At 37.2% G+C, this 23,566-nt stretch overlaps 1 protein-coding gene across 1 annotated transcript in view; it reads left to right on the top strand.

Annotated features, from left to right (window-relative positions):
• Nucleotides 1-23,566, top strand: part of LOC120777068 — a 72,561-nt gene that overhangs the window by 42,966 nt on the left and 6,029 nt on the right. The window contains exon 3 of the mRNA XM_040108194.1: nt 12,955-13,183. Coding sequence (XP_039964128.1) covers nt 13,049-13,183 — 135 coding nt within the window. The 5' untranslated portion in view covers nt 12,955-13,048. The remainder of the gene's footprint in view (nt 1-12,954; nt 13,184-23,566) is intronic.

The following is a 23,566-nucleotide window of genomic DNA, read 5'->3' as shown; positions in this document are numbered from 1 at the left end:
TCTTGCGCATCCTTTTGTGCTTTCGCTACTTGAGTCAGCCCTGCAACATTTGCAACATGACTCTTCGAGTCTTAATGCTGGCCAACTTTTGCCGTCGTCTTTTATTAGGCGCATCTTTATTGTGGCAATTTGCAGTTGACTTTTATTGCAAGCAAGCGCGGCAAGTGGGTGCCAGGGCGGTCCGTCCGTCCGTCGAGTCCCTTTTGGTATAGTTGTAGTTGGAAAGTTTTCGTTGGTCGCACAGCTGCAATTATATAATAAGCGTGGTCGTGTCTAATTCCGGTGCTTCGCAGTTTTAGAGACTTTACACAGCGGCATGCCGGCGCTTGTCGGCCACTGTGGAGCATTCTTTTTAATTAATTGTTCTAAAGCTTTAAGCTATTAAATTTATGTTTGGGTTGCTGTAGTTTTTATGTGGTAAAACAAAGTATCCCTGAGTTAGCGAAACCACACCGTTTTTAACTAGATTATGACTAGTTGGCAAGTAGTTGAAGTTGAGTGATCCTCACTCAGTTTATGGCAAGAAATCTACTAAAATATTGACGTTATTTGAAGTCTTCAAAGTAAAAAATGTCTATACAAAGAAATCAGTTTGTATGGCAGCTATATGCTATATTTGTCCGATCGGAGGATGCAACAAAAAACAGCTTTTTGGGGAAAAGATAGGAAGTTAAAATTTTGATATCTCAAAAAGTGAGAGACTAGTAGTTTTCGTGTATACAAACAGACCGAGAGAGACATCCGACGTTACTCACTGAGCTTTGTAAACTTCGTGGTGTACTTAATATACCAGGGATCAGATATCATACCACCATACGTTAACTGTAAGAATCTTCCCCATATCTGCTTTAATCAAAAGCTGATCTTTTCAAGATGGGGTCTAATATTTGTTATCAGCTGCCGAAGCCATCTCCCATAGCCATTGCTCTATGAACTGCCGAAACTTTCAAATTCTCTGTTGTGTTTTGGAGGTATTCCATCATCTTTTTTGAGTTTTAATTCACCGCAGATATTCGGTTGAGGTAGAGTTCTTCTTAAGGATCTTGTTATCATTGTCTAGTTTTACCAAGTTCATCAAGAGGCTTTCAAACCAGTCGTATAGCTAAGACAATCGACAACTCCGGATCGATTCAAAAACCAGAGATTAATTTCCTGCGTAAGTGCTGTGGTTTTCAACTGAGAACCTTTTCAAGTAAGCGTTAAAAGTTAAAATAGCTTAATACATCAGGCCAGCTCTATAGAATCTTCATTTGGATTTTTACATGGAATCGACTCTTTGGTTTAAAAGATAACTCGTAACGCCTACACATCAGATGTTGTCTTGGTGCCTCCGCACCATATAGTAGGACGGGAATAATGAGTGACTTGTAGAGTTTGGTCTTCGTTCTTCGAGCGAGGACTTTACTTTTCAATTGCCTACTTAGTCCGAAGTAGCACCTGTTGGCAAAAGTTATTCTGCCTTGGATTTCTAGGTTGAAATTGTTGTGGGTGTTAATGCTGGTTCCAAAATAGACGAAATTATCTACGACTTTGAAGTTATGACTGTCAAAAGTGACGTAGGAGCCTAGTCACGTGTACGACGACTATTTGTTTGATGACAGGCGAATGTTTGGCGAATTAATCAGTGTTCTCTTTTCCTGTGAGCCAATGGTCGATTGTATAAAGTGTGTTTTGTGTTGATGGGCAGAACCAAGAAACTAACATAATCCCCAACTACCAAGCCTAAATTGAAAACTGAGCCACTTACGACAACGTCATGCAAAGCTAGGATCAACGCTCAAGTAAAAATTTTATGAATGTTTGAAATCATCTACTATGAGCTGTTGCCCTTTCGACAAACTCTTATCTCGAACTTGTACTGTCAAAAATTGGAACGTTTGAAGGTAACAATCACCCAAAAGTGGCCCGCTTTGAATAATAGGGCAGGAATTGTATTGCTTCAGAATAATGGCAGCGCACACACATCGCTAGTGATTCTAAAGAAGCTTCGGGAGCTTGGCTGGCAAGTTCTTATGCCTCCACTTGATAGTCTGGACCTGGACATCAAGGGACTACTATCTATTCCCAATGTTAAAATATTATTTTTAATGCAAAAATAATGGATTTCTTTTAAAAACTCTATGGTTTTACTTACTTGAAGTAATAAAATTTCCACATAAAACTCAACTTTAGTCAAAATTGTAAAGCAGAGTATTTGATAAAAAAACAATTTTCAGTGTGTAGGCAAAAAGTAGTAAGACTTTTATTTTTAAATTTCGCGAGAAAACCCATTCGTCGAATTTTTTGTTTTAATTAATTAGAATAAATTCAGAATTCTAAAAGTCTACTATTTTCCCCAGCTCCCAGTTGTACTCCTTAGTCTATGACCACTTAATTTACATTTAAAAACTGAAAATGCATAACCTTCTCCTTTGCAACTCAAAACTTTAGCCTCAGTGTACTGTTCTTAAAGAGCTTCTAATACATAATTTGTAGCCATCTTGGGTTATCAACGCTTAATTGGTCACTGATTGGCGCTAATTACAACCCTGCGTCTTGGAAATCATCTTTCCGTTTAATTAATACCACCCTGTTTTCTCCCTCTCGCTCTGCCACTCTCTTGTCCCATTATGCACACTACTAATCTTATGCTATTCTAAACGTAGGTCAGCTTATTGCATGATTTAGTTGAAGATAACGGTTAATTGATATGTATCGACAATATTATTATTAATTATATGCTCTGCAATACCTCTTACAAGTAATTAACCAAAAATAATAATAATAATGAGACATTAGTTAAGCACAAAGTTAAGACAAGTACAGATTTGCATACTTTTACCTGTGCGTATGTGTGTGTTTATGTAACCGCACGCTGCAACATTTCTAATTACAACAAAAATCTCGCCGCCGTAACAGTAATTGAATGCTCAGGTATTTGTATTGCACTTATAATTATCATTCATTATCTGCTTTCTACATTTTGTGGCCATGAATCTCAATTATAATCGATTATTCATTCCATTCTCGTTCATTATATGTATTACGGTAAATTAATATATATACATATGCATGTAGTTATGTATGTATGAAAGTGTAAACAAGGTTAGTGCTAAATATGTACCTATCTGTATTGTTAAACAAACGAATTTTTCTGCTGTAATACAAAAACAGGGTGATCAATATAATAATTTATTTAAGAAATAATTATAAATGCCTTCAAGATCAGATTTGACCCGGACTGCTCACAATAATGCTTGAATATTACGGCACATTCAGGTATTTTGGTACGAGTCTAACATTTACCCGCTTCCTACCCAAAATATTAACCAAAACATTAACTTAAACTTTAAAATAAATGGTTTAATGATGTTGAGGTCCTTTACAATCTCTCTGAATCCAACTCAACGATTTTCCAACACTGTTTCTTTAACTTTTTCGATGTAATCGTCATTAACATAGGTGGCTGGACGACTCACAGGACTCGTTGTTTGATTTTTATACCCGGAACAGGGTATATTAAGTTTGTCACGAAGTTTGTAACACCCAGAAGGAATCGTCGGAGACCCCATAATGTATATACATAAATGATCAGTATGTCGAGCTGAGTCGATTTAGCCGTGTCCGTCTGTCTGTATATATACGAACTAGTCCCTCAGTTTTTAAGATATCGTTTTGAAATTTTGCAAACTGAACGATCGGAATCAAATGCTTGTATGGGAAACTTTCACTTTAGACAAGATATATTCTCGAAATTTGCTATATGTTATTTTCTAAGGCAACAATGTAATCTCCGAAGAAATTGTTTAGATCGGTTAACTAAAGCATATAGCTTCCATACAAACTGAAGACATAGTTACAAACAGAAATGCACCTGTGAAGGGTATTTAGCTTCGGTGCAACCGAAGTTAACGTTTCTTCTTGTTTTTATTGATAAAAACACCAGACAAACTGGAACCTAAAAGAGATTATACCAATCTCTATTTATCGATTTGGCTTGCGCGCACAATTTATTTGTAACAGTCCGGGTCAAATTTGATCTTGAGTGTAAATGAAAATATTTATATTTTTATATGCTTTATTCGAAGAATATTAACGATTCTATTCAAGTTCGAATAACCAAATCTTAATTATATAGTTTTTAAAACCTATTTATCTCAAGAAAGCCCTACTAAGTATTATTTTGAACGTCTAAATAGTAAGTAGAATTTCCATGAAATATAGCTCTTACCAAAAAAAAAATCTAACGACATCAACTATTGATTCCAGAGTTGTAAATTGACACCACCGGGTTCACAGCACCCTTACCGAACTTGGCACTCAAGAAAACGACTACGCTCCGAGTTAAGTGTAGAATTACTCACTGAAATCAAAGTTCTCTCAACTTAATTTTAATTTAATATTCAAGCGTAGAAATCTTTTACCTCCGTTGTATTCATTGTAGAACAAAGTGGCGTTGACAGCAGTGTTTTCTAAGCAAAATCAAAACCGCGGACTCATTAAATTGTGGTTTTGTGATGCTGCTTTAACTTCTCGATGATCAAGTTCGGATTTCTCCCCCCATATCCGACTGTGAGCTCTGACGTTGAGGAAAGCTTTAGCAGTCCATTCTATTTCAGGAAGGTGCATTGTTCTGTGAGTTATTCAGCTGTGTAAAGTTCTCTCTGGCAAAACATTTTTAATGGGTTTTTATAGATACGATATAGGCATATTTAGACCTAGAACTTCTGCCTTAAAAATTTCACTGTCATAATAATTTTTGTATAATTTCGTTCCACCTCTGTCGGCTTTAGTTTCTCAATACTTTGCCAAATGTTGATTTCCAACTGGTCGGTCAAAGAAGGTTTATCATCATATGCCATTGACATGAGGGTAACATTGGTCCAGTTTGAAAAAAAGTTTCGACAATTAATTCCTTCAGTTTGCAAGGCAGTATTTTTTTCTGCTTGCAAGCAAACCTGGGGCGTCTCAGTTTGCAATAAAGTACGGACTAATATGACTCAACGAGACAGATTTCATAAATGGTTACCTATTTCGAGATTTCTTACTTTTTTTAAGAAAAAACACATAAACTCCAAATCTAATAGAGAATTCTTTGCCATTTATTTTCTGAAGATTATCGCTTTCAAATGTTGGCCGCGGCTACGTCTCAGATGATCCATCCGTTTGGTCCAATTTGCGATGACGCGTTCGAGCATTTCGATTGGTAACTGGCGAATGACATGCGTGATGTTTTGCTCCAAGGCCTGAATCGAAGATAGAAGACTTTACATATACCCACAGAAAACAATAACCGTGTGATATAACACGATTTTTGTGGCCAATTGACCGGCCCAAAACGCAAAATTATCTGATCACCAAAGTGTTCTCTCAATAAATCCATGGATTGATGCGATTTGTGGGAAGTGGCGCCGTCTTGTTGAAACCAAATATCGCTGAGATCACGAGTTTCAATTTTAGTCATTAAATAGTCGGGATTATGGCTATTGACGTTCTCAGCGGCATTATTTTTTGAAGTACTATGGACACAAACCACACCAAATCGTTGTTTTTTCTGAATGAAATGGCAGCTCTTCAGTTGCTCTTCGTCCCAAAAGCGAAATTTTACTTGTTTGCATACCCATTGAGTCAGAAAGGGGCCTAATCGCTGAACAAACGGCTGATTAGTGTTTATAAAAAATACTTTCATGAGCGAAAGATGTTTAGAAATATGACTGTGTATGGTTCATACTAAAAATATTGAATTATAAATCAAATTCAGTTCAAAAAATATTTGTAATAGTTCTTATTTTTCGCATGATCCGTATATATTTGGCGAGACACTTTTCAATTTTATAAATAATCGAAAGAAAATTTAGATCTTTGATTGATTTAGTGTAGATCGCATACTTAGATCTTTTCTTCAATTAGGACCTCTCCTCACAAATAGATCGCCTACAACCGTTAACTTCTTCATACAGTACGTAAGCAGTGTTCTCAATAGGCAAAATGTTCAGTTTTTAAGAGCTAACTTAATAAGCGTTCCTGGTATATAATTACATATATTCGTTTACATTATTTTTCTGTCCCTTATGTACACTAAATTAAATCCATGTATCTATTAATTGTTGCATAACAATGTGGTAACATTGCTTTTCGCTCGCCGGCCAACGCAGTGCTCCATGGCATCCATTACTCACATCGAAAAGAGGATTAAAATTTGCAAATTAATGAGCACACAATATGTTGGCGTATGTTTGTAGTGGCATTAAGTCCAGGTGACGCGGTATAAATTACGGCCTATAACAGTTAGTTTGGCTACTTTCCACGCAATTGATTGCCCAAATTGGTTTAAGTATTTTGTTGCTTTTATTGTAAGCTTATTACAAATATTGGTTTCCATTGCAAATATTTGCAATTAAAAGTTTGTTTTATTAAATATTTTCAACTAAATACATTTTACTAAGATAATTAGCAGTGAACAAATGCAGCAAATCTAATTTATACGGGTAGAATGTTTAATTTTCGTTTATGTTGGAAGCGGAAGACTCCCACTCTAATGGCTGGTCGAATATGAGTTTGGTTACCAACAGAAATAAATTCACCGCACACTTGGATGTTGTTCGGTTCTTTATAATATTTTTGGTCTCATCAAAGTATATATTGGAATATATACAAGTAAATTAGGGTCCGTTCTCTGTTAAGCAAGCAGAGTTAAATCCGTCTGAATACTGTAAAAAAGTTCTCATATTGGAAAGATCATTTACTAAGGGTGTTATTTTTATTCCTCATTGAAGCCCTCTAGTGCTGAAAGCCGATTACAAACGGTTCAAAACTAATCAAGATAGAAATAGTGTTAGATTAGCTTAACGTAGGTTAGGATCCCACTTAGATTTCTAAGAACATCGGCAGTTCAATTTGATGAATAACTACTCCTATGTACTGATTGTAATGAGCGCTTTGTTAGGGTTGGTTTACGTTAGCTAAAGAGGCTCGTGAGGTCGCAGCTAAACACACCTGGGGGCCTATTCTGTAACTCGATTCGAAAATGTATTCTATTCGAAATTCGGATCTACTTTATCATTATGTGAAAGTTGTACCACCCTGTGCCAGAAAAAATGGCTTGAAAATCCGAAAATCGAGTTACAGAATATAAAAAATCCGAATTCGAGTAAATTGTTTTTCGAATCGAGTTACAGAATAGGCCCCCGGGCCAGCCAGAGGCGCCTGTTCATTGTGATGCTCAGAGTTTCTAGTTTAGGTTTGGTTAAGTTCGATGGTTGATCCAAGGAACACACTTGAACTACTATATGTAGTCCTTTTTGAAGCTATAAAAGTAGAACTCCAGTTTTTGAGCTTATAAGTCGCCAAAGCGCTTTGTGACCAGCACAAATGTTCTTAAAAATTCAATTTCTATTCCTAGAAGCTCAATGGGATATCTGGAAGTGTGAGCTTCTAGGTTTTTCAGCCTTGATCTCGCAATCTCGGAACAATCAAGAAGGAAATGCTGAGATGTTTCCACCTTCTCTTCGTCCATACAGCTTCTGCAGCTGCCATCCGGTGATTCTCAACCGTATAATATGGAAGCCGATGGGACAATGGCTTGTTAGAACTCAAAATGGGAGAGGCAAGTCTTATTGATGGCAAAGAGCTTATTGGGTCTCTTATGATCGATCTTCTGCGAACCAATTCAATTGCAATTTCCACCGGCTCGGAGGGACATTTGAAAGTGCTAGCTTCCAAGTCTTTCAGCATGGATGCCGGTTATGCAATGACCTTTTAGAACTTCCAAAACTGAGAAGAGGCAAGCCTTACTGAGGACAAAGAGCTCACTGGATCTCTAATGATCGATCTTGGGCCAGAGAATCTTGCGACAGCGCATAAAACTATTGTAGCCCAGCGCTGATCAAGCTTCTCTCCAGCTATCCAATATTAGAAACCACGAGTAGAGTGGAGCACAGACCGCTTTTAATTTCACTGATAGCGGATCTAAGTTGGTTTCTCTCTAGCTATGAATACAAGGTTAGTGAGCTCAAGACTAGTATCGCCGCCATGCTAACAGAGTAAATAGTTACTTCACTTAAATAGCCTGCAACCCGAAGCAGTAAATCTATCGCTATCTTAATCGCTGTAACCTCGGGTTGAAAAATTCTAAAAATAATAGCCAAGAAGTCTGAAAGAGAGTTTGATAGATAGTATCTTCCAACAACCCCTAAGTTGGATCGAAAAACCCATAGAAAGCGCCTAGATCCTGCCACAAGCCGAGATGACTCAGTCTTAGTCTGGCAAAAGCTGGACAGTTTATGGCAAAATTCTTGATATTTCGACCTCATTTAGTTTACTTCAACTTTGACAAGTTGGGTCCGCCAAATCTTTAAGCCTCACCGCGTGAGTTCCTAAAAGATAGTGTCCAGTTGGGGAACTTGCTTCCACTCTGTGTCAAGTTTTCTCAGCCCCACAAATGCTGAACTCGCACGAAGTCCATAGATCCAACATCAGAATGCACGATGAGAGGGACTCACGTGCTCGTTCCCATTTTGATCAAATTTGGATATGGGTGCTCTTTCTTGTAAATTCATCACCTTTACAGTTTCCAACGATTTCGTTCTGATCAGACAAACTACACATAAAGCTTGATGCTACGGGCAGTGAAATCATGCATTCTTGACTAGCTTTGAGCACACTGTCAGCGAGCTCAAGGTCTGTACTTGTATAGCGTCTCTCTACTGGGGTAAATATATATCTCGCTGAAATAAAAATAAAAATTTTGATGCAGAAATATAAAGAAATGTGTATTTAATTCTTATTTGTACTCCAATTTTGATTTTCCTCATTTTTTAACCTTCGTATTTATTTATTATCAACGCTTGTCAACAACTGAAAAACTTGTCAAATTCACTGCTGTATTACTTCTAAGCCAGCGATGTCTCTACCTTGAGTACACCTAAATCCTTTTCTAAATACTTTCTCTCTTCTCTTTGCCCACTTCTCTCGCATTCATTCAATACTTGATATGCCTGCATTCACCATTTCTGAACAGCGACTTATTGACAATTGTGCCTGCGAGCGTGTAAGTGCCTTGAATTGCCTGCTGGCGGCATGCAGCTGGAAAAGAATGCTGCCATCGCCCCCCGCGCGCAATCGATGTGACAAGCTGTGACCGCGCTTTTCACCAAACGTGCGAGTAAATTGCCTCAATATATGCCTCTAAGTCAATCAATTGCGCATATTTGTATGTATGTATGTGTGTATATATGTAGTTGTTTATGTGTGTATGCAGGTCTGCCTGTATTGTATGTGTGTGCATATATGTATATGTTTATATGTGACGTGTATATGTATGTGTTACCTTCTCAATATTTTGCTCGTTACCTTTTGTCTTTCATTCATTTGCATTCGAATTTGTATGCTTTTGTATGTGTATATATGTATCTATGTATGGATGTATCTATGTATGGATGTATCTATGTATGCATGTATGCATGTATGTATGTATGCATGTTTGTATATATGTGTTTATGTGTTTATTTCCTTTTGTGTATGGCTGTTAAGCTTCTGTAAGCGCTTTATTGACATGTCAATATTTCTTGCTGTTGCAGCTGTTCTGTCAGTCCAACGTTTTACGCCATTTCAATTGCATTTTTTCCTCTCTTCTTCTTCTACTCTTCTTTATTGACAGCGAACGTTGACATTATTGAAATTTCGCACATGTGTGCCTCCTGTTTTCTACATTCATGTTCACCTGTACACTAGTAAAATGAACAGGATAGTGGATGAGGTTATAAACAATTTGGTTCTTACTTTTCAATTCTACGAAATCACAGATTTTTGTGACATTCATTTATAGGATTAATGTTTTTTCTTTTTTTTTGTTGAATGATCTTTTTGTGTCAAGATATAGGCGTTAGAATGATGAGAAGGTGGGTTAATATTCTAAGAAATGGTCGTATTTGGGTCCCATGATTTAAATAAATCATTTGTTGTCTGTAGCGATTAGTAATAACAGTTTCACCAGATTTTATAAGCTTATGACCTACTCCACACGCTTCTGATCCCATCAAACACAAAGCATTGCCTGCTAACCGAATCTCTGATCTCCATCTGTTTTTCCAGTCTATGTTGCTATTTGTCCCGGTTTAAGTCATGATTATCTCCGTTTATTATTCTTAAAGTAAATGCAGTTTTCATCACCAGTGACAATTCAATGCTAAACTGATTTTCTTTCGTTTCTTTGAAGCAAAATTTTGAAATCTTTTTTGCTGTTTGCCATTTGTCTTTCATTCAGTTTATGTGCCACTTATTTTTCACACTTTTGGGTCTGCCTCACAGCTTTCAAACGGTCTGAAATTGTTTGTTGTGCAACATTTAACATGGCTGCCATCTGCTTTTGACTCAAAGTATCATCTTCAGTCAATATTGCTTGCAGTTCGGCGTCTTCAAGCTTTTTTCGTGGTCTTCTACGTACTTCACTTCTCACATCAAAATCATTTTTTTCTGTACCATTGAAACCATTTTTTGCAGGTTGCTTCTGAGAGCGCATGATCACCGTATGCCTGGACAAGTATTCGATGCGACTCTGCTGCACTTTTCTTCAAATGGAAACGAAAAATTAATGCTTTCCGCAAATCATTGCGGTACAAAATTTGACATTTTCAACACTATGAAAAAATATGATATTGTTTGTTCAACGACTGTAAGGTTATTGAATATGTCCGACAGATGTCATGCCAACGAGAAAAAAAATTAAGACTCGTTCACAATAAATGTTCCCTACCAACACATTTGTGCCTTAACGCTCAATTCATGCCGGTGCACCTGGTGTAAGGCGTATATGAGGAAAATATCAACCAAAGGATTGGAAATCACAATTTCATTGTGGACTAACCATTTTATATCGTGGGTGGGAGCTGGAGTAATTCTTGGTTCATTATCGCATATTTTCAGCATTAAACTATAGTACTATATTTTCAATATCATACTTTTCCTTAATTATGCTAAGATATAGCATATATATTGACATGTATCGGTCAATATGATTTAAAGCCACTCGGAAGTTTGATATTCTTTTATAATTTTTATCAAATTTCTAATATGTGGAAGGTATATATCGGTACGTTGAGCCGATTTTTCTAGTTTTAGTAGTACAACTTATCATTACTAAAAATATACACACTAAAAAAATTTCGAAATGAAATTTATAAGATTGACCAATATGTAAGGTATAAAGTCAAGCAGATTTTTGAAATTGCATATATTTAGTATATGGGGACTAGAGGAAGTAAATATTGTCCAGCTTTCACTCATTTTAGGCAAGAAGATACGCTGCTTTATATTCTGAATTTAATTCAAATTTCTAACATATTGGCCGAGATAGATACGGTATACAGTAAACCGGAGATTCGAAAATATTTATATTAGGTATATAGAGGCTGAGGACAGTATTCATCTTCTTTTACTTAATTGTGGCACAAAGGCATACTATTATCACAACAAATTCTCCCTAAATTCTAACCTACACCTCATAGATTGGCCAATATACTCGATAAAAAAGTAGCAATATACACTGGGGTTCAAATATTTGGTAACTGGGTGCTTGAAAAGTTACAGCCTAATTTCGACAATTTTTAAGCCTAAGATAAAGTGACTTAAAGGCACTATTTGTGCAAAGTTTTATTCTCATAACTTCTTTGTTTGATTAGAGTACTGTAAAGTGATCCGAAAAAGTGTAAAGAATCAGGTAGAGTTAAAAAGTTTGTTATATAGAAAAAAGGCGTTCTTGTCATCAAATTTTTTATATTTTCAGTGAGAAAGTAAGCTCTTTAGACCGCTTTTTCAAAAGTCTTTTTCTCGAAACTATATTTTTACAACTGCCGTTTACGATTTCCCAAAAATGGTTCTCTCGATCGCTTTGAAATTTTATTAATAGATTTATCACACATGTGGCTATCGCCCAAACTAGGATGTTTGAAAAATACTTAACTTGTTTTTTTATCATAAAAAATGAGTTGCAAAAACTCATGACCTTATTCGGTTTTAACGTTTAAAAACATTAAAAAAAAAATTGTAAAGACTTGTAAAAGACCTAATATCCGGCTATACCTACAGATGAACATGCAATTTGTTTTTTTGATTTTAGGTTAGCCAGTCTGCTGGAATCATAGACGCCGCTTTTTTCCCTTTGCTCTTCATGGCCGCCATTGAAGCGCTAAATCTCGCAATTAACAAAATATTTTTACTTAAAAAATCATAATTACAGCTAAAGGCTTAGTTAATATATACTAAAAACTTGGAAGCTTTTTGTTTTTTCATGTCACTATAGAAAATTCCGAAAAAACCCTTCAAAACGGCCGTCACACGGTAATATATCGATGTCGGCTATTTGCAATATCAACGCCCTTGCCAAGAAAGACGTGCATGTTTTACATTAAATGAATACATGTTATGATAGAAGGACTAGTCAAAATTTTGATGGCTGCTTCAAAAAACGCGGTTTTTGTGACTTAAAAAATCGAAATTATTATCAAAATTACAATTCCATTCCTTCTATCAAAATCTCTATGCAATATCTATAATGGCGGTGTCAAAAATTCAAGCCGATCAGTCAAGTCGTTTCGAAGTAGTTTTCTACGCCTACCTATACTCAGAAAACACTGTTTCGAGAAATAGTATAACCCCTTAAATACGGTCACTTGCAATAAAAAATGCTTTAACATACCCAAATCTAAAGTAATATCGATTTTGAAATATCCCTTTATACTCAAATGTTAAATGTCAAACTCTACGATAACAATATCATATTTGACATATGGCAATTCATTTAATCTAAACCTTCTCCACGGATGACGACACGCAGCTTCTCTAATTTGATGAAACATCTAGCAATAATATATTTACATACTTCCAAAAATTATAATAAGTACATTGTTGTTAAGTAATAGTCCAAATTTTTATAAATATTTTTAACAAATATTCGTCACCGTGATTCTTTATTTTTAGCACAATGTCACAACGGCTTGACAGCATGAGAGTCACTGATGTAAATAACTTTCATTTAGCATTGCTATAATTACGAAATCATATACGAAGGAAAATGACGTCAGAAACCTATTTGGATTTGACCTTTGACCGCAGCGGAAAGAGTGGCAAACGCCCAATCAGACCAAAATTGCTGAAACTAACGGATGTCACGATGCCACATCGCAGTCGGAAGAAGACCAAAGTCAAGGTGAGTTAAATATAGCGCACTGCTATAGAATTATGAGTGGCAGGTGTGAGGGGCAAAATAAAAAAGTAGTAAGTTTTTAAAAACATTAGGTTCACAGACACAGCTTTCATTTAAGTCGTTATAAGGATTGTTTGCATTTTAATTATAATCGAAATTTAATTTAGAGTAGTCGAAAACGTCTTTACTTATTTCTAATCAAACTTCAACTTATTTTTTTTTTTTATATTTATGATGAACCAAATATATACCATTTTGGTCGACCACTTTTTGTAATTTGTCCGCTAGATTGGATTATTTCATCCGTGTAAAACTTTTGTGGTTTCTCGGCGAAAAACTGCGACAGGTAATTTTCACAGATTTCTCTTGAAGCCATTTACTCCATTAAGGGAGTTCTGTATTGACCGAAACAAATGGTAGTTCGATGGTGCAAGGTCAGGGCTATATAGTGGATGCATCGAAACTGTCATAACAGCGACACCTGTCGACCAGATGTTTTTCAGAATCTTTTTTTTATTATTATTTAATAAACTCAAGTTTCGTCTACACATATATCACTTTTGTTGCTGGTTTTCCTATCACCGAAAGCTCTTTTATCATTTCACATCGTCACAAAGTCCGACAACTTATCTTATATAGCTATGGATTGCATTTCTTGTACGTATCATATATTATGGACTCTTGTCTTTGTGCTTAAAGTTTGGACACTTGCCACTTTTCTTTGGTCTGTCACTCTGCTGTTAAACAAAAACTGAAATTTTCAATGACGAATAACAAAAACAAGATCCAAAATTTAATGAATGCAAAATTCTCCACCTGCTTTTCACAGACCTTGTCCAAACTGGCTGCTCTTCTTGCCCAGGTTGTTTGTAATCATTAAAAATTAATTAACACACAAAAGTTGCCTCCTGTTCGTTTAGCAAGTGAAAGAGATATTTTCCAACGTAATTTAAGACAATAGCTTTATGCTACATTATACCAAGAAAGAGCACAATAAAAGTAGCAGAGGTGAAAGAAATGGCCAGCTGTCTATGGTACATGTTTATCAAAAGCACCAGCTGCTGCTGGAATATTTATCTTTGTTTTCGACCGCACAAAAGATTATTGATTCCTTGTAGTTTAAGGCTTAATTTTAGGGCATTTGATGAAACTGACAAACAGGAATTTTCTAAGTGAAATATTAGGCCTTATTACAGGTTATAAATATTTGAATCTGTTTGAAACGAATATGATATCGAAGTCACTGAAGAGGATTGAACTTCTTATTAGTAGTATTATTTTTATCTGGACTCTGTTCTGCTTCAATGACCAGGCTATAGCTTTTCGATCCTAAATATTAAGGAATTTTTACTCTCCACGTTAGGTGCTAAGAATGATGAATTGTTTATACTTTTACTATAAAGGATGATCCATTTCGAGGTTCCCTACTTATTTATAAAAAAAGAAGCTTTTATCGCTTTCAAATGTTAGCCGCAGCTAGCTCTCAGTTGGTCCATCCGTTGAGTCCAATATTCGACGACTCATTCGAGCATTTCGAGCGGTAGCTGGCGAATGATAAGCGTTATAGTTTGTTCCGAGGCCTAAATCAAAGCGGAGTTGTCAGCATAGATTTTAGATTTTACATATCCCCACAGGAAAAAGTCGGAAAAGTCTGTAGCAGCTTTTGAATCTCTTCAGGTTGCTCTTTGTCTCAAGTGCGGTAATTTTGCTCGTTTACTTGACCATTGATCCAGAAACGGACCTCATCGTTGAGCAAAATTGTCCTTCTTGGAACTTTTCAAGAGCCCATATTTCGAGCGATGTCGCTCGGGAAGGTCGAGCGGGTTCAGTTTTTGCACAAGGTATATTTTGTACGCTTTCATGTTAAATGACACAAAATGTGCCAAGTCGTTCCATACGTCAGGCCGAGTCGCTGCGAAAGGTGCCGAATTGAGTCTTCGCAGTCTTCTTATGCATTCTCATCTGGGGCTGTTATATTTTCTTCTCTGCGTGCTGGTCTATTCGATTAAATATTATCCAATAATGAAGCTGGGTCTCAAAATGGGTGATTTGTCAAGAAAAAATCCTATTGTAAAAGTATCTCTACTTGCATCACCGTTACATTTTATTTATTACGAGCCAAAATATTTCGAAATAACCTAACCTCGTCTCATATTTCGAAGGGACGGAGACAGCTTTGAAACCATACCGTCAGCCCCAAAACTCGGAATGCCTTAACCACAAGGCCAGGTTTCAACAAAATGAGACACCAAAGCTCTTATCAACAAACCGGGTTCATTGGTTCGTTAGCAGTTTCCCAACTGATCAAATTTTATCCAAGCTGACAAAAAAATACTACATTTTCAAGTATCTGAATACAAATATTTATTATAGCCCTCAATATAGGCTCCTGAGTCAATACAAGTATGCCATTGCCTCAGAATTTTATTGTTTTTTTTTGTTATTTTGGAGCAGCATTCGCTAGATTTTTGAAGAGTTTCGACTTCAGATTCAAAACTCTCACTTCGACAGCAGTTTGATGAATGTAGAATTCTCAGCTATGTTGTCAATCCCTAGACGTGATTTTGGGCTTTTAGTACGGGTCTAGCTTTAACGCGCTTCATACCCAAATATTAAACACCATCTCTTATAGAAATTCTCAAACTCCGAACGTCTTAAGGAGTTCAGATACTAAGTTTTAATCGAAGTTCGCGTAAACAAGCTGAGGCTCTTAAGAAGCCTGATACGCCTTGAAAGTCATGAGTCAACGTCCGGTGTGTTTAACGTCGGTACCTGACGGCAGCCTTACACCACGGAGCTCCAAAGCACAGAGGATCAAAGCAATGCGTCGATCAGCGCCCTGAAAATGTCAGGTATATTCATTACCAATTGGCAATGTGGAATGTATGCACTAACCACCTTGGTGGGGTTTGAGGCGCATTTGAAACCTTTACCGTACTTGGGTAACAAAAGTTTTTCCCGCATTCGGGCTTTCACCTCAACCACCACGCTACTCCTCGAGGGGCTTGTCCGCATGAGCAGGTTGGAGCGAACTCTAACGGCTTCTGCTCTCCGTCAGAATTAAGTCACCGGTCAGACCTCGTAGTCGAAGCTACTACTAGTTGAGCTTCCACATTACACGCACATACCACTCATACAAGAAGCTAACCCTAATTCCCAGTATCCCCACAGGGGATAAATAATTCACGCGCAAATGACCCTAACTATTCGGCATTCTGACTAGTGGAGATCACACCGCTAACATCTAAAGGTCCATCGGTCCAGCTAAACGCTGTACCACCCAGAACATTAATCTGAAGTCTAGCATTGCTTTTCAAGTTCTAAGTGAAAACCAAAGAATCCAGCTAGAACTATCAAAACATAGACCGGATTTTAAAGCTTTCTTAAAGATCTTTCACTGATTTGCAGCGTTCCAAGAGCCTTCCGATATTCGTAGGTTGAAAATAGGTTCCCGTAAAAGCTCATTCTAATCAAACTTCAGAGTTCTGACGTCGGTTCTACTTGATCACAGTTGAAAGTTAAGTTGAATATCGTGTCTAATCCTCACTTCCAGCACAAAGAGAGCGATTATAAACTACTCCAGGGTGATCCGTACAAACTAATACAATCTTTACAGTATATCTACTAAAGCTTAATACCAAAAGTTCCACGACCACTTACTGCATTAAATATTTACTCAAGTAATATGTGTATTTCTTGTTTACCAAAAAAAACAAAAACGAAGAGTTTCATTCCATGCAGCTAATATGTTTAGCAGGGACGACCTACTTCGCTACATGGAATCCCTCTTAAGTAATCACTTTAACTTTCTGCTTTACCTGTTGCCTTGTGAGCTCCAGCACCGCTTGGCTTGCACATCCTTCCTGCTCACACCGAGCATCCATTAAGTTGGCGTTCACAAGGAATTTACAATAGCCAATTTGCACAAGCTCAACACACACAGACACCCACCAGGCTATGGCTAACGGAGCGAGGTAGAGGTACTGTGCTGGAAGATCGTGCTATGCTTCAATTAGAATTTTTAATTAAGGCTAGTCACGTTACCGCTGCCCATCTGCCGAACGCAGCTCCTTTATGCAGCGCATTCTAGGCGTCACTCAGTCTGCGCCGTAGCGCTCTGCGAGTATTACGTGGAGTATGAATTTCGCTTGCGATTTCATTTGTTCGTTGCTTCGATTGTTAGATTGTTTTGTTCTTAGCGTAAATTTACATTTATTTGTTATGCATAGAATGTATTTACAGCGTTCGTAGTATATTAGGGTCGTACTTATTTGTATTTACATATAATAGAAAATTAGGAGAAGAGAATATCGTTGAGAGTCGGATTAGATTACGTTAGGTTAGATGGCTGATCCCTCAGTAAGTCGGCGGACTGTTATGTTTAGTGCTTTCCTATATCCTATCTTCTCCCAATCAGCGTGTCTAGCATCCGAAATTCAATATTATTGCAAGAATCCCAAGTCACAGTGTCCACTTAGAATTCCTACAGTCTTATTTTCGCGAGTGTAGTCTATTCCAGCACATTGTAGGCTTCACTATGGCTTCATAAAGTCTAAGAACTACCTTTGGTGATAGCTCCCAGCTAAGAATCAGAAGCTCTGTTTATGAGCAATTTTATTTTTAAAGTCGAATAAAACGATAAAACATTTCGAGAAATCTACTTGATAGATAAATATTCTGTGTTTGACCCTTTAGAAATTAAAAATAATATTTTGTTAGAAAAAGCCACCTTTTTGGTATAGTGGACGATGCTCTGCCCCATGTGACCACTCTGAACTTGGAATTAGTTGTTGTCTGTGATGTACAACTTCCGACAAAGAGCTCAAAGTAGTAGCCAAAGTCACCATTTTATTCAAGTCTCTAGTTCTCAATGAGACACTGAGTGACAGAATGCAAGGCAACCCAGCATCTTAATATTTCTCTACTTTTGAAACCAGCTTTTCTTCTTAGAATATAATTTATCTAATCGAGGATCTGTAAAAGCAGTTGTTGAAAGCAAGTCCTTCAATATATTTGGATTACTTAAGTTCCAAACACTTATCTACATTTCTCTTTGTTTTGTAGTTTACGGTTAGAAACTTTTATATTAGCAATGAGAGTCTGATAAGTCCACTCTAACTTCTTCTTATCCTATCTGGAATAAAAATGTAAGCATAATTAAACAGAACTATCTAGACACTTTCTTCCGAACTGTCCAGCTTTTGCCAGACTGAGGCTGAAACACCTTGGTACACACATTTTCGACAAATCTGGCGCAGTGGAACAAATTGATATTAGCATTAACTAATTTTAGGTCGGCTCAAAGCGCTTCCTTAATCACTAAGAGTCTAGTGATCGATATCTAAGAATTTTTGCTATCACAAAAGAATAGCTTCCAAGTGCGATCCTGTTTTAACTTTGGTTCGAGAATAAGCCCGAAGACCTAACCTAATCTGACCTAGTCTCATACAAGATCTATTTACTGACCCTTTTCGGTTGAGTGTGGAGTAAAAAGAGGAAAATTTAGCGAATTGAAAGGGTTGCTGTTTTGGGTTATGTAAAGTACATGACAGTTCCGATGTTAAAAAACAGTACTCTCAAGGTTATGTTAGATTAGAGTATGAGGTTGATGCTAACAGGTATCTCACGTGGACGACTTAGAACACCCGGTCCGTTGTCTTAGCTAAAACTCCCATATAATAGATCATAAGATCCTTACACAAATTTGTTGAGACTACTAATGTCAACTAAGCCTTTGTCTCCTAGTTCGCCGAAGGTATGTTGCCACCCCCTCATACATGGGTCATGAGGTCATACACTCCTTGGCTTGCGCGCAGAGTATTCGAAGCAAAGTTTTCCAAATAATTCCCACAACAGCCGGTTCTACGTTACCAGAATTAACACGAATTTTATCCGCCCATGGACTGTACTTTCAAAGAGCTAACATCGTTTGGATCGCAAAGTTTTAGAATAAGATTGTCATCACTGGAGCAACGCCTTGCAGCAGGGTTGCTCCTTATCTTCCTGAATTGTGCTGGCATTGAGTCCAACCCCAGCCTATAGACATTTTTCTGGTGGGTCTACGCTAAAAGGCTTCATCGAAACTACACCTCGGTTAGGTGTAATACATGCAAGGGATGGAGCGATCTTAAGTTCTGCCTGCTCAGGCCTTAAAACACATCGGTAGTGGCGCCATGCTGTCAACGCGCTACTGCGATCTTAGTCTCTATGGCTGTGCAATCTGAACAAGTTGGCAAACTGCGCCGCCATTCCACCCGAATGTCCAACAAAGTACCCCTACGGTCCACAGGAGCTGAAACAGGCTGCATTACTCCCATTCTGATCAGTATCAGGTTAAAGTCCTACTTATCCAGAATCGAACTCGACATATCAAATATATGCTCAGCGTGCAAGGACTCCCCGCATGACACTAACAACCCCTTTGTATGCCCAGAGAACCCTACACATCCGGCCCTTTCCCTATGGTCCGATCCCGCCGAAACAGCACGTTTTCTGGGCACGTTTTCATTCAACGGCATGTTACTAACCTAACGGGAAAGGATGTTAGAGAAGAAGCCAATAATACGTATTATGGCTCCATGAGATGGGCGGATTGGTTCCCATAACTTTTTTGACCACCCTAATGTATGCATATTGCTTATAATAACAACTTATTTACAAGCTTGCTTGGGAGTTGAATGAAATATAAGTCGAACAATGGAAATTATCTCCGCACAAAACACACACACACATGTATTGTATATACATATATACAAGTGTATATATATTCACACACACACACAAATTGATTCATACTCACCAACGCCACATATTTAATTGTGCAACACCAGTGATTTAATTTAAAATTTGCTCACTTCCACCACACACTGTTGGCTCAACGATAATTAATCACTATAATGAGTGAGTATTCACTGCCGAACACAAGCGCAATTCAAAAAAAAGTACAACAACAGCAACAAATAAAAAAAAATTAGTAAGTTGCGTGAAGCTTTTGCGGTTGCGAGGGCATATTGTAAAAATGTTTTTAAGTGGAAATTTCAAGCATGGCGATTAAGTAATTATTTGTGTTGGATTTGGCTCATTTCATGCACCCACATGTATACATATGTATATATATAATATATACAATAAAATATATATATAATATATATATAATATATATATTATGTGTATATAGATATCTGTATATGCGTGCGGGTTTATGTGTGGATAAAAGGACTTAACGACTGCCGTTACTTAAGTATGTAATTAGCGCTATTGATTACGTGACAAGAATTTGTAATTAAACAATTTAATTATTAATGCATTTTTTGCGCAGATTCAATGAATTTTTTCTTAAATCAATCGCTGAGAAGTAATTTTAATTAGTGATAAGTACTTTCCGAGAATTGCGAAGCAAACTTTTGAAATGCACTTAAATGATATGGCAACATTTTAGGAAATATGGAATGGAAAATATTGAGCTAAAAATAAATTCTATTAATATTAGAGGGTTAATGAATTCGAAAAATAAGTTCAAGTGGCTGAAGAAAAAGTACAGTCTGACGGTAAGAGTTTCTGGCGAGCTAAGCGTTTAGTGAGGGAGTAGCTCAGAACAGATTATTCTTAGCCAATCTCTCCGAATACAAACCTTCCTGACCTTCATTCTGGCGTGGCTACTACAACCGTTTCCACTTGACGGTCTAGTCGAGTAACCATCCGCTTCAGAACTTATCGTTTTTGTTGTGATTCGCAGAAGGAAACTCATCACATGAGGTTTTTTACTTTAACTCGTGTTTTTTATCTTATAGTAGAAGGAAGTATCGAAAACCGAAGTGCGGAAGTTGAATCCGCTAAAATTCATCTACTCCCAAATCATGTCTCTCCCGCGGAACCACCGGATTAAGTATTACTTCTTGAGACTGACTGACGCCTGATATACTGTATATGGCTTAGTTGTGTCGTAATTAGAGCTGACGCTTCGCTAACAGCTTTCCATTTACCAGAGGACTGACATATGTATGAGTGCTGTTAAATGTTCTACCGAAAAACTACCGCCAAGTGAAGTTTTTAACTTCTAACTTACTGAACAGATAGCTTCTAAAGCATCCATGTGCTTTCAATATTTGGGTTAGGTGGAAGTCTTGGTTCACATTTTACCTATCTATCCACGAATGGATGTTCGGTATTAGTCTGTGGGTCCACCGACCAAACGCTGTAGCTTCTACGAGTCGGGAAACATCCCTACTATTATGCACGCGTTGTACATTTTGGTGAATAAACTGGGTCTTAGAGTCTTTGCTTCATTTAGTGCTCTATTTGGTATACCGTCAATTCCAGATGCCTTGGTCTTTTTGATTTTTTAGCAATTGTCAATATTTCATCTTCGTAATTAATTAGGGTGCCTCTGTAGTTTCGTTTCGCTTAGCATATGAAATGGGATCATGTAACGGAAATGACGTTTCAACGATTTTCCTCATAAACGAGGAACTCGTGTTTTCTGGCGACTTATGACTACTTTCAGTAGCCTTTTTTGGTTTTTGAAAGTATTCTGAATCGACTTTCGTTAATAATACCCATGTGATCACTGTTTGCGTACAAGTTCGACTTCCAAGAGGAAGTTTTCGAATTCATTAAGAGGAGTTCATTAGGACGAGCCTAGCAGCTTACAAGATATATTTCGTGTATGTTCACCCATGTAAAACTGTTAAGAGCTCCTCTGGAGCATGATGTGAAAGTTAGTCCTTTGCGGGACCAAATTGCTGCCTTTCCACTCATATCTGTGATCCAAGTGCTTTCCGAACGCTGGCTATATTAATCACTTAATAAGGCGACATCTATGTTTTTTTCTAGAACCATTCGTTTTAGCACATCTTGTGCTGCAGCGCAGTTATTAAAGTTTAGCTGTTATAACCTCATTTTTTCATTGCCTTCATCATATCTACGTATTTCGGTCAGGCCATACTCAAGGTGGAGTGCTTCTCTTTGCAAAACATACAGCTTGGGGCATTTTTACACACCTTTGCCACGTGCCTTCAGATATCGCTAAAGTATAGCGATAAGATTACGAGATTAATCGTTGTCTTTTTATATAAAATGAAATTCAAATGGCCTGTGTTCGCTTGGATACGATTCAAATTAGGCTTATACAAATTTTCGATTTTCATTGCTGAACACTGTTGACACCTTCAGCAAGTTTGTAGAGCATAGCGAACCATGTATTCAATATTAATAATTTCTTCTATAGAAATATCTATAATCCGTCTTAGAACAGTCTTTTCGAAGTTGTTCCATTGTAGTCAAGCTCAAAGTGTCTCCTGAGGCAGACCCTCTCTAACGGCGTTGGAACGTTCTATCTGCTAACAAAAGGACATCAATCAAGTTGAAATTGACCATTAAGTTATAGGATACTGTTTTAATATACATAAGAGGAATAGGAAAGTCCCCGACCTACCATAGTAAACTTGTGGCGGATTCAGATCCGCGAAATGCTCCCCCATTTAACCAAGAATATGTGGTCGACAGAAAAAAAATGCGAGAATTTCTGCGTGAGAACTTGCGAAGAATGCTACAAGGTAGTGTACATTCTTCTGTTGGATACAATCGGCGAAGTTTTGAAGATGCGCTTTTCTAGAAATGTATTGGATGCATTTCAACCGAGTTTGCTGCTTCCAGAAAAAGTATGTGCTTTAAAAGCCCAGGAAATGGAAAATCTTATTGAGTGCTTGATAAATAGATTCAAAGGCCTTTTGTATAATGATAACGTCTTGCGACGTTTGAAAGTCAAAGCTGAACTTAGTCACTGGCGCTGCCATTGGGGGCAGAAGCAAAAGTTAAAAGTCAACATGTTACTGACTACTGCATTGAAAACGTTGAAGAACTGCGGGATAGACCTACACCCCATAATTCATATTTTTTTCGCATATTCTGTACACTTCTTGTCACGAATGCGAGCTCTGAACGCGCTTTTTCGGCACTTCACTGCATAAAAACGTAGCTGAGAACGAACATGCTTAAAGATACATTGAGCCACCTGCCGTTGCTGCACACGCATCATGACATTGAAGTCACTGCAGAAGAAGTTCTCGTAATATTCTCAAAACTTGAACTCCTACTTCCTTTAGTAGCATTTGAAATTAGATGAATTCAAATATTTCTTAGTAAAAATTACTACATTTAATATATTAATATTCATGTTTCAAGTAAATGCTTATTTCACTGCTTCGACGTCATATTAATAAACCGATTTCTTGCCACCAGTTTGATAAATATATGGTACTCAGCTACGTTATCAAGCAACTATTTTGGGATCTAGACTCTATTTTGTTTGTTTAAATGTAGCAGTCCGGTTCGTATTTGATCGGAGCATATTATTTTTAATGTGTCTTGAATTAGCTTCAACGTGAA

The sequence above is a fragment of the Bactrocera tryoni genome, chromosome 5 (assembly GCF_016617805.1).
Source record: "Bactrocera tryoni isolate S06 chromosome 5, CSIRO_BtryS06_freeze2, whole genome shotgun sequence".
Taxonomy (NCBI): Eukaryota; Metazoa; Arthropoda; class Insecta; order Diptera; family Tephritidae; genus Bactrocera; species Bactrocera tryoni.
The sequence above is the reverse complement of the archived record's forward strand: the minus strand, read 5'-3'. Positions and strand labels throughout refer to the sequence as shown.